The sequence below is a fragment of the Cyclopterus lumpus genome, chromosome 1 (genome assembly GCF_009769545.1).
Source record: "Cyclopterus lumpus isolate fCycLum1 chromosome 1, fCycLum1.pri, whole genome shotgun sequence".
Classification (NCBI taxonomy): Eukaryota; Metazoa; Chordata; class Actinopteri; order Perciformes; family Cyclopteridae; genus Cyclopterus; species Cyclopterus lumpus.
The window spans coordinates 8,275,574-8,288,218 of record NC_046966.1 but is presented as its reverse complement, the minus strand read 5'-3'; the positions used below and the strand labels follow the sequence as shown (position 1 = coordinate 8,288,218).

The 12,645-nt window shown below is 42.0% G+C and overlaps 1 protein-coding gene across 1 annotated transcript in view; it reads left to right on the top strand.

Annotated features, from left to right (window-relative positions):
• tusc3 (tumor suppressor candidate 3) overlaps positions 1-12,645 on the top strand; it is a 60,624-nt gene that overhangs the window by 10,717 nt on the left and 37,262 nt on the right. The window contains exon 2 of the mRNA XM_034540919.1: positions 11,998-12,167. Within this exon, the coding sequence (XP_034396810.1) occupies positions 11,998-12,167 (170 nt within the window). The remainder of the gene's footprint in view (positions 1-11,997; positions 12,168-12,645) is intronic.

The window sequence follows — 12,645 nt, the reverse complement described above, 5'->3', positions numbered from 1 at the left end:
TTCCCTCCCACTCTTTTTCTCAAAGGCTGTTTTGTCTACACTGTTTTTACTCTTTTGGTAAGTTGCTTGTTGTCACTGGAGTGACAGTAGCCACAATGGACATTGATATATGTACACCAGGGACACGCTGTGCTTGATTTGGGAAGTGGTCAGCAACTATGCATTCTTTTCTTTTGGCGAGAAATAGTGTAAGCGCCCTTGATTATTTCACCCACCAAGAGCAGCTTTAAGCCCTCTAATGAATATGTGTCAGTCATTTTAGATTGCAAGACTCATGCAGTGAGGGAATCAGCAGCTGTGCTATCACTACACACAGTTCATCTACAGATTAACACAGGCACACGCTCACATCATTACCTCGGTGTGGAAGCTTAAAGTATCACGTTGAGTGGCCAAGTTTCCAACACCTCCAACAAGCCTTTCATCACTTCACTTTACAATCCAACGTGTGTGTGTGTGTGTGTGTGTGTGTGTGTGTGTGTGTGTGTTTGTGTGTGTGTGTGTGTGTGTGTGTGTGTGTGTGTGTGTGTGTGTGTGTGTGTGTGTGTGTGTGTGTGTGTGTGTGTGTGTGTGTGTGTGTGTGTGTGTGTGTGTGTGTGTGTGTGTGTGTGTGTGTGTGCGCAACTAGCTCCTCATTTCCCATGTGGGACTGACGCCACTTCGCAGTTGGCGGCGGCAAGACAGCTGTAGCTCGCCGGGCTGGAAGAAGGTACATTGCTGTCACCACAGCCTGTGAGGCTGCATTCAGGGCACTGGGACACGGGGTAAAGCTTTGATGCATGTAATAAAACAGGTTCTCCAGTGGCTTTATGGCGGGCTCTGAAATGAGCTCTTGCAAAGCCAGGTCTAAAAGTTTATCAAACCAAGGTTTTGATCCAATGTGCAGTGCAAGTGTTGAGTGGTCATTATGCGAGATGTTTGCAGGATGTCCTGTTGTACAGTGTCTTATCTCAGCGCTCTGTTTTTTTACAATATGTTTCGACAGAAATCCTATCAAAAGACTGGAGACATCATTCACATGTAGCAGTCTCACATCGTCCTTTTCCATGTCCAATGTATTGCTCATGGAAAATAACTGTTTGCTTGACCGACCTACTTTTCCCACACACTGCACACCACTCCGAATATTCACCTCAGGTAAAATTGTATTTAAGGCAACTATATGAGTAATCGGTGTTTCTTCTGCATTTTTAAATTAGTAATGCTGTGTGGGAGAGGAACAATGAGTCACTGAACTAATATAGCACTTTGCATTAAACCAAAAGCTTCTGAGGGGCCACAAAGTCATATTTTGCATCAGAATATAACCGTAATCGTAAGTAAGTTAGATTTATAGATGCGTTTTTATTTATCTAAAAAAAGCTTTAAGGAGACACAAAAAGAAATGAGAGGGACAGACTAGACTGTGTGAAACGGCACATAAGCCTGGCGTAACATTAGTGAGTGTCCCGCTGAGAGAGCGCTCAGTATGTGTAACAGTGCAGTGTGTGTGTACTGTTTACCCGGGCCAAGGTCCTGCGTCTTGCTCGCTACCTGCTGAATTAAGGGATGAAGGTTAGCCCCGAAGCTAGCAACAACAACGGCCCAGGCTCACTTAAGGCGGGATGACCTCCTGAGTTTTGCTCAGGATTTTGACGTTTGTTTAACTGTTGAACAGCATTAATCGCTGTCCATCGATGACTCATTGTTGACGTCCTTACTGCAAACGATGCTCCGTCTGTATCAGGAAATCACAAAGTTGAATGTTTACAATTCCAGCATCAGCATCATGTGTTGTGTTTAATTTGTTACTGTCAGAAAGGGAGGAAATGATGATGATAATTATGAAATTATGATTCCAAGTCAATGTTGGCACTGACATTGTATTATGAAGTATATCGTATGTATATTTTATTGGCAAGTATCTGAATGTACTTGTACTGTATAAAAGTGGTCCTGGTGCATCCTTAGTTGTCGGCATTGTAGGCAGCCTGGGGTAAATTTCTATTTTAAGGTACTAACCCATGTGGATAGTGTTTCCATTGCACAATTAAGTCAGGTATACTTTTTTTAGTTTCTCCCTAGAAGTGCATTCAGAAATTGCTATTGTATAATAGGCCTAGTGAGACGGAAAGCTCACCTAGCAGAAGCAGATAATAAATGTGAATGGCTTATAAGGCTAATTAGGAACACATTAGGCTCACAGTTATTAGGCACTAACACTAGTGTTACTTCCAAAGGCTAATGAGGTTGCATACTAGGCCAATTACACTTGTATTTCTAATATGCTTATATGGGAATAGTGTACTTGACCCTGGCTTTGACAATTACAAGTGATCACTGCAGGGCAGGCAGATTGGCTCAGTCCATAGGGGCATGAAGCTCAAAGAAATGTGGAGAAAGAGGAGTACATTGAGGGTTCATAGCTAAAGGTCACACATCAGTGACACGTAGCACACCTGGGAAGCAGAAAAGAGGAAGGCAACTGACCTGGTAGTCAGATAGGCTCACAACGCCATGACCTTTTCTGAACTCGGACCCCTTTTGCCCCCCACTTTTGTGTTTTATCGGACAGCAGCGCTCCCCAGCGGTTAGGCAAGGGTGATTATTGAAAATGAGAAGTAGGAGAATTGGAAATGTGTTTGCCTTCATGATAAAATATATGAAACTGTATTACCTGTGGATACTTGTGACATAGCCTAATGCAAGCAGCGTAAACGATGTTGGCGTTGTGCGAGGAGCTGCGGTGTTTCTATCGCATCCCTTTTTTCATCTAACAAACTCACTGTGGCTGGTGTTTTGTTTTGTTATCCGCCGACATCAAAAGCTCAGGAAAGCTGTGCCTGTCTGCTTTTACACACTGATGCATTAGCGGTCGCTGCAAATGTTGTCCAAGGCAACAGGAAGCGATAGATCCTTCACAATAAAACCCTCACAATGAACTGACTGTTGCGTTCTGAGGAATTATAATATCAGTACACAGCTAACAGATTAGCACTGTATTAAGCTCAACCCCTCAGTTTGTGTCAGATTACCCCAGTATTGAGGTAATGTTCGCTAAGTATTACCTCACAATTTATACTTCATTATGGGTTACAGAATGTGTCTTTGTGACAAACTTTCCTCCTTATCTCCTCCCGCTGTGCACTCTTAGGGCGCCATATGCTAATTATGCCCTTTTAATTGCTCAAAACCCTTTTACACACACACACACACACACACACAACCTTTCAGAGCGCCTAACATCCTTGAAGGAAGTCTTTGAGTATATCTTTCTTTCTAATTTAATGTAAGATAGTTCAAAAAGTATGTGGAAGTACTCTTTTTTTTATTTTCTCTTTTCTCTGCAGTGCTTAATGAAACCATAAGACCACCCACAGCTGACCCGCAAAATCATTAAGCAAGCAGAATATAACATTTGGACTCTTTATGCCTGAATCAATTGAACACATAGTACTCACATGTTTGAAGCACACACAGCCACGGTGAGAGTGCGACCCCGAACATGCACAGCCTTGAGCGACAAGTCGTGGAAAGTTTCTTGAAGTAAAGATAATAAGGCACGGAAAGGCTCAATGGCGTCATGTCCACTACATTGTGATGAATCACTCATGTATCGGGGAGATGGACGAGCCCACATAGTGAATTGGCTCTGTGCTGCAACCAACACAACTCTAGGGCTCCATTTATGTTTCTTCTTTGAAACATTCCCACTGGTTTTCAAGCAAATAAATATATGTTTCTTTGTATCTGAAGTTGGTTTCAATTGTTTTCTTCCTTTCTTTTACAAAGGGCAGAAAAGATGACTGTTGGATGCTGTCGGTGCTTTCTAAAGTGTGATTGTTTAAGTTTTGAATTACAAAAGTTAGTCTTTAAAGTCCACTACCCTACCACACAAAGTAATAGTACTTCCTCTGGGTTGAATGACAGCGAATCCAATAAATGTGTATCTACTTTCTCAGCCTCGTGAAACAGAAACATGGCCTAGCTAATGTTTCCTGTAGCTTTGTCTGCCTGCTGCCTGGCTCAAGGGTACCACCGACTTTGCTGTGCAGAAAAAAGGGTCCCATACAGTACCACCCTGCCAAGCAGAGATGGTTCTGCCCAGTCCCTCAGGGAATGTAAATGACCTTTTTTTTTTTTTGTATAAATCATGTAATGACAGTTTCACCTGATGCTGACTGCTTTAAGCTTTAATTAAATCCCAGACAACGAATGTAAAACCTTGAACAAACTAATTTACACACAGATTTGCTTTGCTTTGCTTTTTGCCAGATTATCACACGCTTCCTTTATCACATGCTTATTTAAGACTGCTAAGAAAACACAAAGAAAAGTCAGGAAACTGTTCTGTTTGTTAGCGTTCTGGGATCATGACACAAATGTCATTGTGATGCTTGTCCGGTTGTTGGTGCCGGGGCAAAAATTGGGTGTGTGACTTTTGGCCCTAGCCACAACAGTTATCAGGACTTCTCCATATTTGTGCATTGATAAACATGTTTGAAATTTGTCTAGTCATTCCAGTCCTTAACTGTCACACAACAGCGTCATTGCCCAGGTGGCACCATGGGAAACTACTATCATCTCAGTGTTGACGTGATTAGTTTGACCAATTTGCAGCCACAATCATGTTTAGTCGTGCACGGTATTAAAGGCTTTAATTAGTGTATTACAATGCAGGCCTATACAATCGCAGACCTGAAACAATAACTAGTGGCATGTCAGAGATCTGTCATCATATTCAGTTTTTTTAGTGTATATCTCTTCTTTCATTTACTTTCTTCTCCTCCCTCCATCCTTCCATCTCTTGGGTTCATTTTGACTATAGTCACCATATGCTCCCTGAGTGCTCGATTTGACTCCCTATTGTTTCTATAGTAGGACTGGCCCCTTGCCCTGTGTGGCCATCCCCAGTTTTTATTAGGATGCCTTTATAACAAAATCAAACTGCAGTGATGCCCCGTAACCCAATTGGAGCTCTGTGCTTCCCCAGAGAAATAATATCTGCAAAGACAGGGAAAATAAAAATAAAGGGGAAAGAAGGGGTGAGAAGAGGTCAAGCAGAGTGAAATAAACTATCCGCCTAACCATTGTCCTTCTGCTCTGTGACTGATAGAATGTAAGTAGAATGGATTACTTACCCTCACTAGTTTGTTGATGGTTTAAATGACTGGGAATACTGCTCTGCTTATAGTTAGACCACTTCATACGCGCTTCCCTTCCTCCACAACAGGCCTCGCAGATGGAGATCACCAATAAAAGTAAAAAAGAAAATCCACTAGTGAGCATGCAGTAACTTTAAAAAAAAAAAAAGAAGCTAGATGGGGCCTTAATTAAATTGTCTTATAATGTGATGAATGTGTGAATTTAACCTGGCTACCTAGAACCAAACCCTATTGAGTTCACATTTTTTACATTAGTCTTATTACTCCTCCTAAATTGGATTTAAACCGTCCAAAATAAAAAAGAAGTTAACTTGAAGAAACTTGCAGACACCCTAAACCAACAACGACAAAATACTTAACAGGCACCCGAAAGGAAAGAAGATTTAAAATCTCTGTGCCTCGGGGGGGTTTAGAGAGGAAAAGGAAAAAATTAAAATCTTAAGATATTCTATAAGCATCACGGAGGGTGACACAACCTCTGGTGCTAATAGGGGAAAGATAAAAAAAATAAAAAATAAATCACTAGAGGGTGGCGGATGGGAAGACACGTGGACAAAAGCAGGGGGAAAATGCATTTATTTCAAATAATTGTTATTGGCTAGATAAGCTGACAAATCCCCACCCTCAACCCCTCCACTGACAAGTCATGAAATATCTGGAAACCACAGATTATGGGCTGACAAATATGGAGCTGGCAATATGAAAGCATGCTGGTCTGATTCAACCGAGGTGGGAGATGAAAACAATAGCTGACAGGCAAATTGACTCAAACAGACTCCCTCTGAAAATATGTGATGGTGCGTGAGCTTACGCCACACCATATTAACGGTTCTTTGCCACCCTTTATTAACAGGACTCCCTCACGACAACCACTTGTTGTGTGTGTGGTCTGCTAGCAAACAAATGCATTGAGGCAAAAAGCATGTTTGTCATATCTTCATCGCTGCTCTCTGTCGTCTTCATGTCCACTCCCTCTCTTGCACTCCTTCAGTCTCCACGCAGTCTGTGACTAGTATCTATACAAAAGATTAATTTAAAAAAATCCTGTTTTAAACAGATTTAAAATGCCCTTTCAAATTGCCTCGAATCCCGTGTGAGAGTCCAACAACCTCCTCTGCTCCTGTGACGCTAGATGTTGCTGCGTTTCGTTTTGCCTTCTAAGCTAAAGCCAATGACCTCCCGGCCTGTTAAATGAATAATAACAATAGAGTGTTGCAATATGTATTGTATCGCATCGCAATAAATATTACGATGTATTGTATCGTGAGTTGCCAATACACAGTCCTAGCTTGAACATGTGCAGGTATTTCTGGTTAAGTTCAGCACAGAAAGTCCAGAGGCATCAAAAGGATGAAATGAATGTGCAATATGTTTTTTTTTTTTTTTTTTTTGTGTGTGTCTGTGTGAGAGAGAGAGAAAGGGAGAGCGAGCTAGCGAGAGAGATAGAGAGAGCTTGAGAGATGAGTCTTTGCTCCTTGTTATACCAAACCAATTTTCAGTAATCCCCCTTTCAATAGAGAATTGGAAGAAGTGTAGGAGCATGATGGCCAAAGCCGAGGCCCATTCACTCACAATAGACCTCTGTTTAGACCGCTCAGAGCATTGGATTGTGGGTTGAACAAATACGGTTGGCTTTTCATGGGGAAGGTTCGCAGATCAAACCTCTGGCTGGGGACATCGTAGCCAAACCCATCTAGTAACTACAAGAATATACAGAGCATTAAATACTGCAACCAACTATTTGCTACGTTAATATTTCGTGGAGTTTTGTCCACCTGAGGAGATAATGAATTCTCCTCCTCCTTGCTTTGTTGACGTAAAGCCGGGCCCGCACACAGCATGTAGTGAATGTTTGTGCATGTGAGCGCGCCCCACTGGTTAGCTCATGGCCCCTTTTTAAAGGTGGGCCGGGGTGACCCTCCATAGAAATGGTCAATTGTTTAGTCGACATCAAGGTGCGTGTGCTTCAGCTCTGCAAATATGTTTGGGTTCTGGTTCTGCACAGATGTTTTATATATGTGATCGTGACGTGTCAGCAAGTGTGATTCGTGTCTGCTCCAGCTCCAGTGCAGGTCAGCTTTTAAAGTACTTAGTCGACTAATTACCTGGTTCAGCGACTCAGCTGATTAACAGACAAACTAACTAATCACCTGAGTGCCTGCTTAATACACTAACGGATTATTTGAGTGACCGACTGACATCAACTTACCGATTTACCATTGAGCTGATTTCCTCACTAAATAAATGGACTGACTGGTTACCCGACTGGCTGGGGGACTGATGAGTTGACAGTTTTTGGGCGGGCTGGCTGAGGGTCCGCTTGATTGAATAACTGGCTGCCTGATAAACCAACCGTCTTCTTTCACGCCCTCAATGACCTCTTGCCGTGTGGTCATCAGTGCATGAGTCAGTTCTGCCTTACACTGCATGTGTCATCTCCCCTGTCTCCTATTTTTACTCTCCTCATCATTTATTTCCCTCACTCTGCTTGTATCCCTATCAGCTTCTATTTACTTCCTTTCACTCTGTCCGAGAGCTTTTTCTACTCCACTTCTTAGATCTCATCATCTCCTTCTCAGTTTGAGGATGTTCCGCATGCAAGAATTTTTTTTATTTTCTTTCCTTTTTTTCCCCTGTTCAGTCTTTTATTCTTTATTTAGCGATGATAGGCGGTTCTCAGCTTTCCACTGTGACTTGCAAGAAGGCAAGAAATGTGGAAAGGACAGGGAGTTACTGAAAAGACTAATAGAAAAATGAAGGGAGTAAAGAGAAGTGGGAGAGTCGACATCATGAGAATGTGAGGAAGGGAAAAGAGAGATCTGGAGAGAAATTAACAGTGCAACTAATACAGTCTGCTGCATACCCTATGACCTATTGTGTGTGTGTGTGTGTGTGTGTGTGTGTGTGTGTGTGTGTGTTTTGAGGGGTGGAGGTTATGACATACATGGAGTGAGTAACGGCAAGTCAGATGGATAAAGCAGGATATCTGCACACCATTTCTGCATCACCCACACACACACACACACACACACACACACACACACACAAACACCCTAGATGTGATTCATATTAGTGCCCTCTGTGCTTAGCGGGGTAGAAAATAAATGTTTTTAATGGTCCTAGGCTGTTTGGAGTGCTTATGTATTGTACATGTTTGTGTGTGGCTCAAGTCAAGTAGGGAGCCATAACAGTGATGTGTGGGAGTCACTTGAAGGTCTAACATAAGGTGTTTAAATAGCTCTGCGCATGCACTGCTCCTTTGGAGTGTTTTTAACTACTTTGTAGTTTACAGGCATCATTTTCTCTTGATACAGGCAATAAGGATCACTCGAACTCTCAAATAGCGCCCGTTAACCTCAAGCAAAGAGTCACCGGTTATTTGAGACCGTCGATAATCATTCGTGACAAGTCCTGTATTTCTATTTCCCTCTGTTTTATGAAGTCAGATTTTAGTTAAATGTTTTCAATGCAAATTCTAAATCTTCATTCAGCATTATGTGAAACTCTGGCAAAAGGGGAAACAAAACAAAGACATACGGTAATTGCTATACAAACCTTTGCACAAGTTGATTCTTGTTGACGAAAGGTGTTTAAAGAAGCGCCTTTTCAGACCGAGGGTATCCGTGTTAAACATGTTAGTTTGAGCAAGTGTTTTTGATGTTGACACACGAGATGAAACGACTAATCGGATAGAGATGGAACACCTTTCAATAGTAGTAAGTAATTAGTATCAATGCATACTCTATACATGCTCTATTATACTCTAATGCAGTTTGAGCACAATATATAGAAAATATGTAGTATAATGCCACAAACTTGAGATAACTTGATACTTTTTAAACAGCAATGGTATAATTGTAAATTGTTCACCCCCCCCCCCTTCAAATGACAACTTGTACTTAAAAACATGCACTACATAATACAACGTTTTCTCTCTTTGACATGAGTAAGGAAGTGCATCATTACTGCTAGTAGGATTCACATCCAGGTCTGACAGCTCTCCTTTTGGGGCTGAATGCACACGGGCAAAAGCTTGCTAGATAAATTAAAGGCAAAAACAGCAAAGGTGTACAAAAAGCACTTTGAACCTCCTCTGGACGTGCACACCCATGTTTGTGTGTGTGTGCTTGTTTTATTCCTTGTGCTTTTTATCTTAGTGAATTTCAACTCTCATTATACATGGCTCATTAACGCTGGAGTGTGTATTGCATTATCCGAAGTGAACACACAGTATAACAGAAAAATATTACATACTGTGTGTCTTTTCTCTCTCTCTCTCTCTCTCTCTCTCTCTCTCTCTCCTTTACATCTTCCACTTTTTAATTTTTGTTTGTCTTTGTCAAGCTTGTCTCCAGGCAGTGGACTTGAGAGATTTAGTCTACAGCTGTGCTTCGTGTCTAAAGCCAAGCTTGTGTCTGTGTCTCTGTGTCTGTGTGTGTGTGTGTGTGTGTGTGTGTGTGTGTGTGTGTGTGTGTGTGTGTGTGTGTGTGTGTGTGTGTGTGTGTGTGTGTGTGTGTGTGTGTGTGTGTGTGTGTGTGTGTGTGTGTGTGTGTGTGTGTGTGTGTGTGTGTGTGAGAGAGATTTTGTGCCTGATTAGCAGTAGGAGTGAGACGCAGTCCTAACTTATTTAGCTTCTGCCTACTTGAGCCAATACTAGGAAACTACTGGGTAGAAAGAGGGGTGAGAGGGAGTGTCATAAAGTTACTGTACATGTGGCCTTGGACGCTACCATCATGAAACGCTCCTCCTAGGAAGCGGTGTAAACTCACTGCAGATTGGAGATTTGAAAGAGTGCAGCCACTGAAGGCCTGTCACTCCTCTCTGCTGCACAACAAGACTTGCATGCGTATGTCGGCTGGCAATTATGAATTGCGTTTTCCCCTTGTTGCCCAGATGGCTATACATTTTAATAATAAATTCACAAGTCAGCAATAAAATGGGCACAGCCATGCCAGTTACTGGTCCAGTCAAATTGAGCAAGCATAAAGCCTTCTTTTTTTGTTTCAAGTGTTATGTAATTCAAGAGATGACTTCCTCCAGACGTACATTTATCACATAACCTTGAGAAGATGTTCAAATAACATGCTTCACCTTTTAAACTGGTTCAGACACCATCAGCTAGTGAAATCACTATCTAATGCAGGTATTCATGCTTCAGCCATTCTGATTTAGTCGGGAGGGGGGGTTGATATATTTTGTCTTTTCCAAGATGAACGGCCCTTCTGATTGGGTAGGAAAGCTGCTGAGGGTAGAATGTTTTTTAACAACCATGCCATTTATATCTACAATCCTCTTTTATAGCCTACAATCCTCTTTTGAGTAAAAAGAAGAAGAAGAAATATTGAACTTGTATTACTAATTTCTTTTGCAGTTAGGTAGTTTTTTCTGTTTCAGAGATGATGGGCAAAGTCTTTAATTTAATGAAAAATGCATGTCGAACCCTCGGCATAGATGTAGCTTTTCTGGCTAAATTGAAATAGGCCTCCCGTGAAGCGTTCTTGCTGTACAGTTTGATCAGCACAAGGAAAACAACAAGTGTTTCATCAGCAGTTCAGAGCTCAAATCTGAGACGATGCCGGTAGGTGCAAAGCAGTGTCCTGTTGAGAACTAACACTGACACAATCATGCAGCACCTTTGAAGGCACACAGACCGAAGCACACCATATGAGTTTGCTTTTCTAAGCGTTAAAGCTTATGAATCTTGCGAAGGCACCAGCTGCTGGGTGCTGCGTTGTTGTTGTTGTTGTACCTTTTTGGCGCTGTGTTCCGACTCTGTTGTGACCTTTCAGCTAAGCCTGACTGGAGTTAATCAGCAGCAGACTCCTACAATGCCCACACAAACACAACCAAGAACTGTACACACACACACACACACACACGCCTGCACACACACACACGCCTGCACACACACACACACACACACATTCCTAGACTGCAAAGTCAGGGCTCCTTTTTCTGTAAATAATGGTGAGGTGTGTTGCATTCCAGATTCTTTGTTTGGGTCCCATTAGTCAAAGCAGGCCAGAAGTCAAACCTATTAAAATTTAGATTTAGTAACTGGCATTCAGCAACACCTTGCTGTAGATCAGTGTTTGACTTTCAAAGCGGCCAGCCGATACAGTGCTGCTGCTGGCCGGTCACTGGATATGTTGAATGTCAGAATGTAAGAGACATTGCCCGTTTTAAACCAAGGTGATATTGGCGGATGGTACAAATGGGTCATTTTATAGGAGTGTACCAGAATGTCAATTTCTTTATACAGGCTATGACAGGAGCAGAGGTGGAAGAAGTATTGATATATTTTACCAAAGTAAAAGAAGCAACACCATATTATATTATATTATATTATATTCTCCATTACAATTGGCATTCCGGGTAAAAGTGCAAGCAACAACAATCTAGTTAAAGTACTCATTTTGCACAATGGCACCACTAACAGTATATTATTGTATATTTTACTACTGATGCAACAATGTATATGCAGCAAGTTAATACTTTAAAGGTGGAACTAAATTGTAACATTTACACACTAATAAATGGTAATCTTAAATGTATCCTGTTTTATATGATGGTCAGGTAGTGGAGTTATATGTACTTGCATTTAAGAATGAAGCAGCATAAAATGAAGAATCCTCAAGTAAAGTGCAGTGCCTGAGTAAATGCACTTCACATGTTAAAATGTGAAAGTGTTTGGGAGTGTTTTTAACATTTTAAATAATTAAAGTGCTTTCATATTGAATCTGTTGTCGCTTAGCATAGTTGAACTCCCTGGGATAATGTTTCTGTTTGTATCTGAACATCCTAATGGTATGCCATGTCCCCGCTGCCCTTTTCCTTATGTGTGTGTGTTCAGAACATGCTGTCAGAGAAGGTTGACCAGATGATGGAGTGGTCCTCTCGGCGTTCGGTCGTCCGGATGAACGGGGACAAATTCCGGCGCTTCGTCAAGGCCCCACCCAGGAACTACTCTGTCATCGTCATGTTCACTGCCCTGCAACCTCAAAGGCAGTGTTCTGTCTGCAGGTATGCACGCACGCACGCACGCACGCACGCACGCACGCACACACACACACACACACACACACACACACACACACACACACACACACACAGACACGTAGACAACTCAAGACCGATGCACCTTGTGGAGGCCATAATCTGCACGACTCCGACCTTTTCAGCCTTTGTACTTCACCCACAGTGGAAGAGTCCGTGAGCTCTCAAGTCACACATGCACATAAGCATAAAATGTCCTGGAACTCATCTGATAATTCATGTACCCTCTTTCTACATACACATATAGATGTAGATATCTTGGGGAAACACAGAAAACAGCGTAACATAACAAAAACCCATGGGTCATGTTGACATTTGGATCAAAGGGACTCCAGCTGGCTGTATTACCAAAGGAAATGAATGCATTCAACAGAACAGGACCTACTTACCTGATTGCGAACTCAGAGCATGTAATGCATCAGGAGATACTTAAAAAAATCCCAGT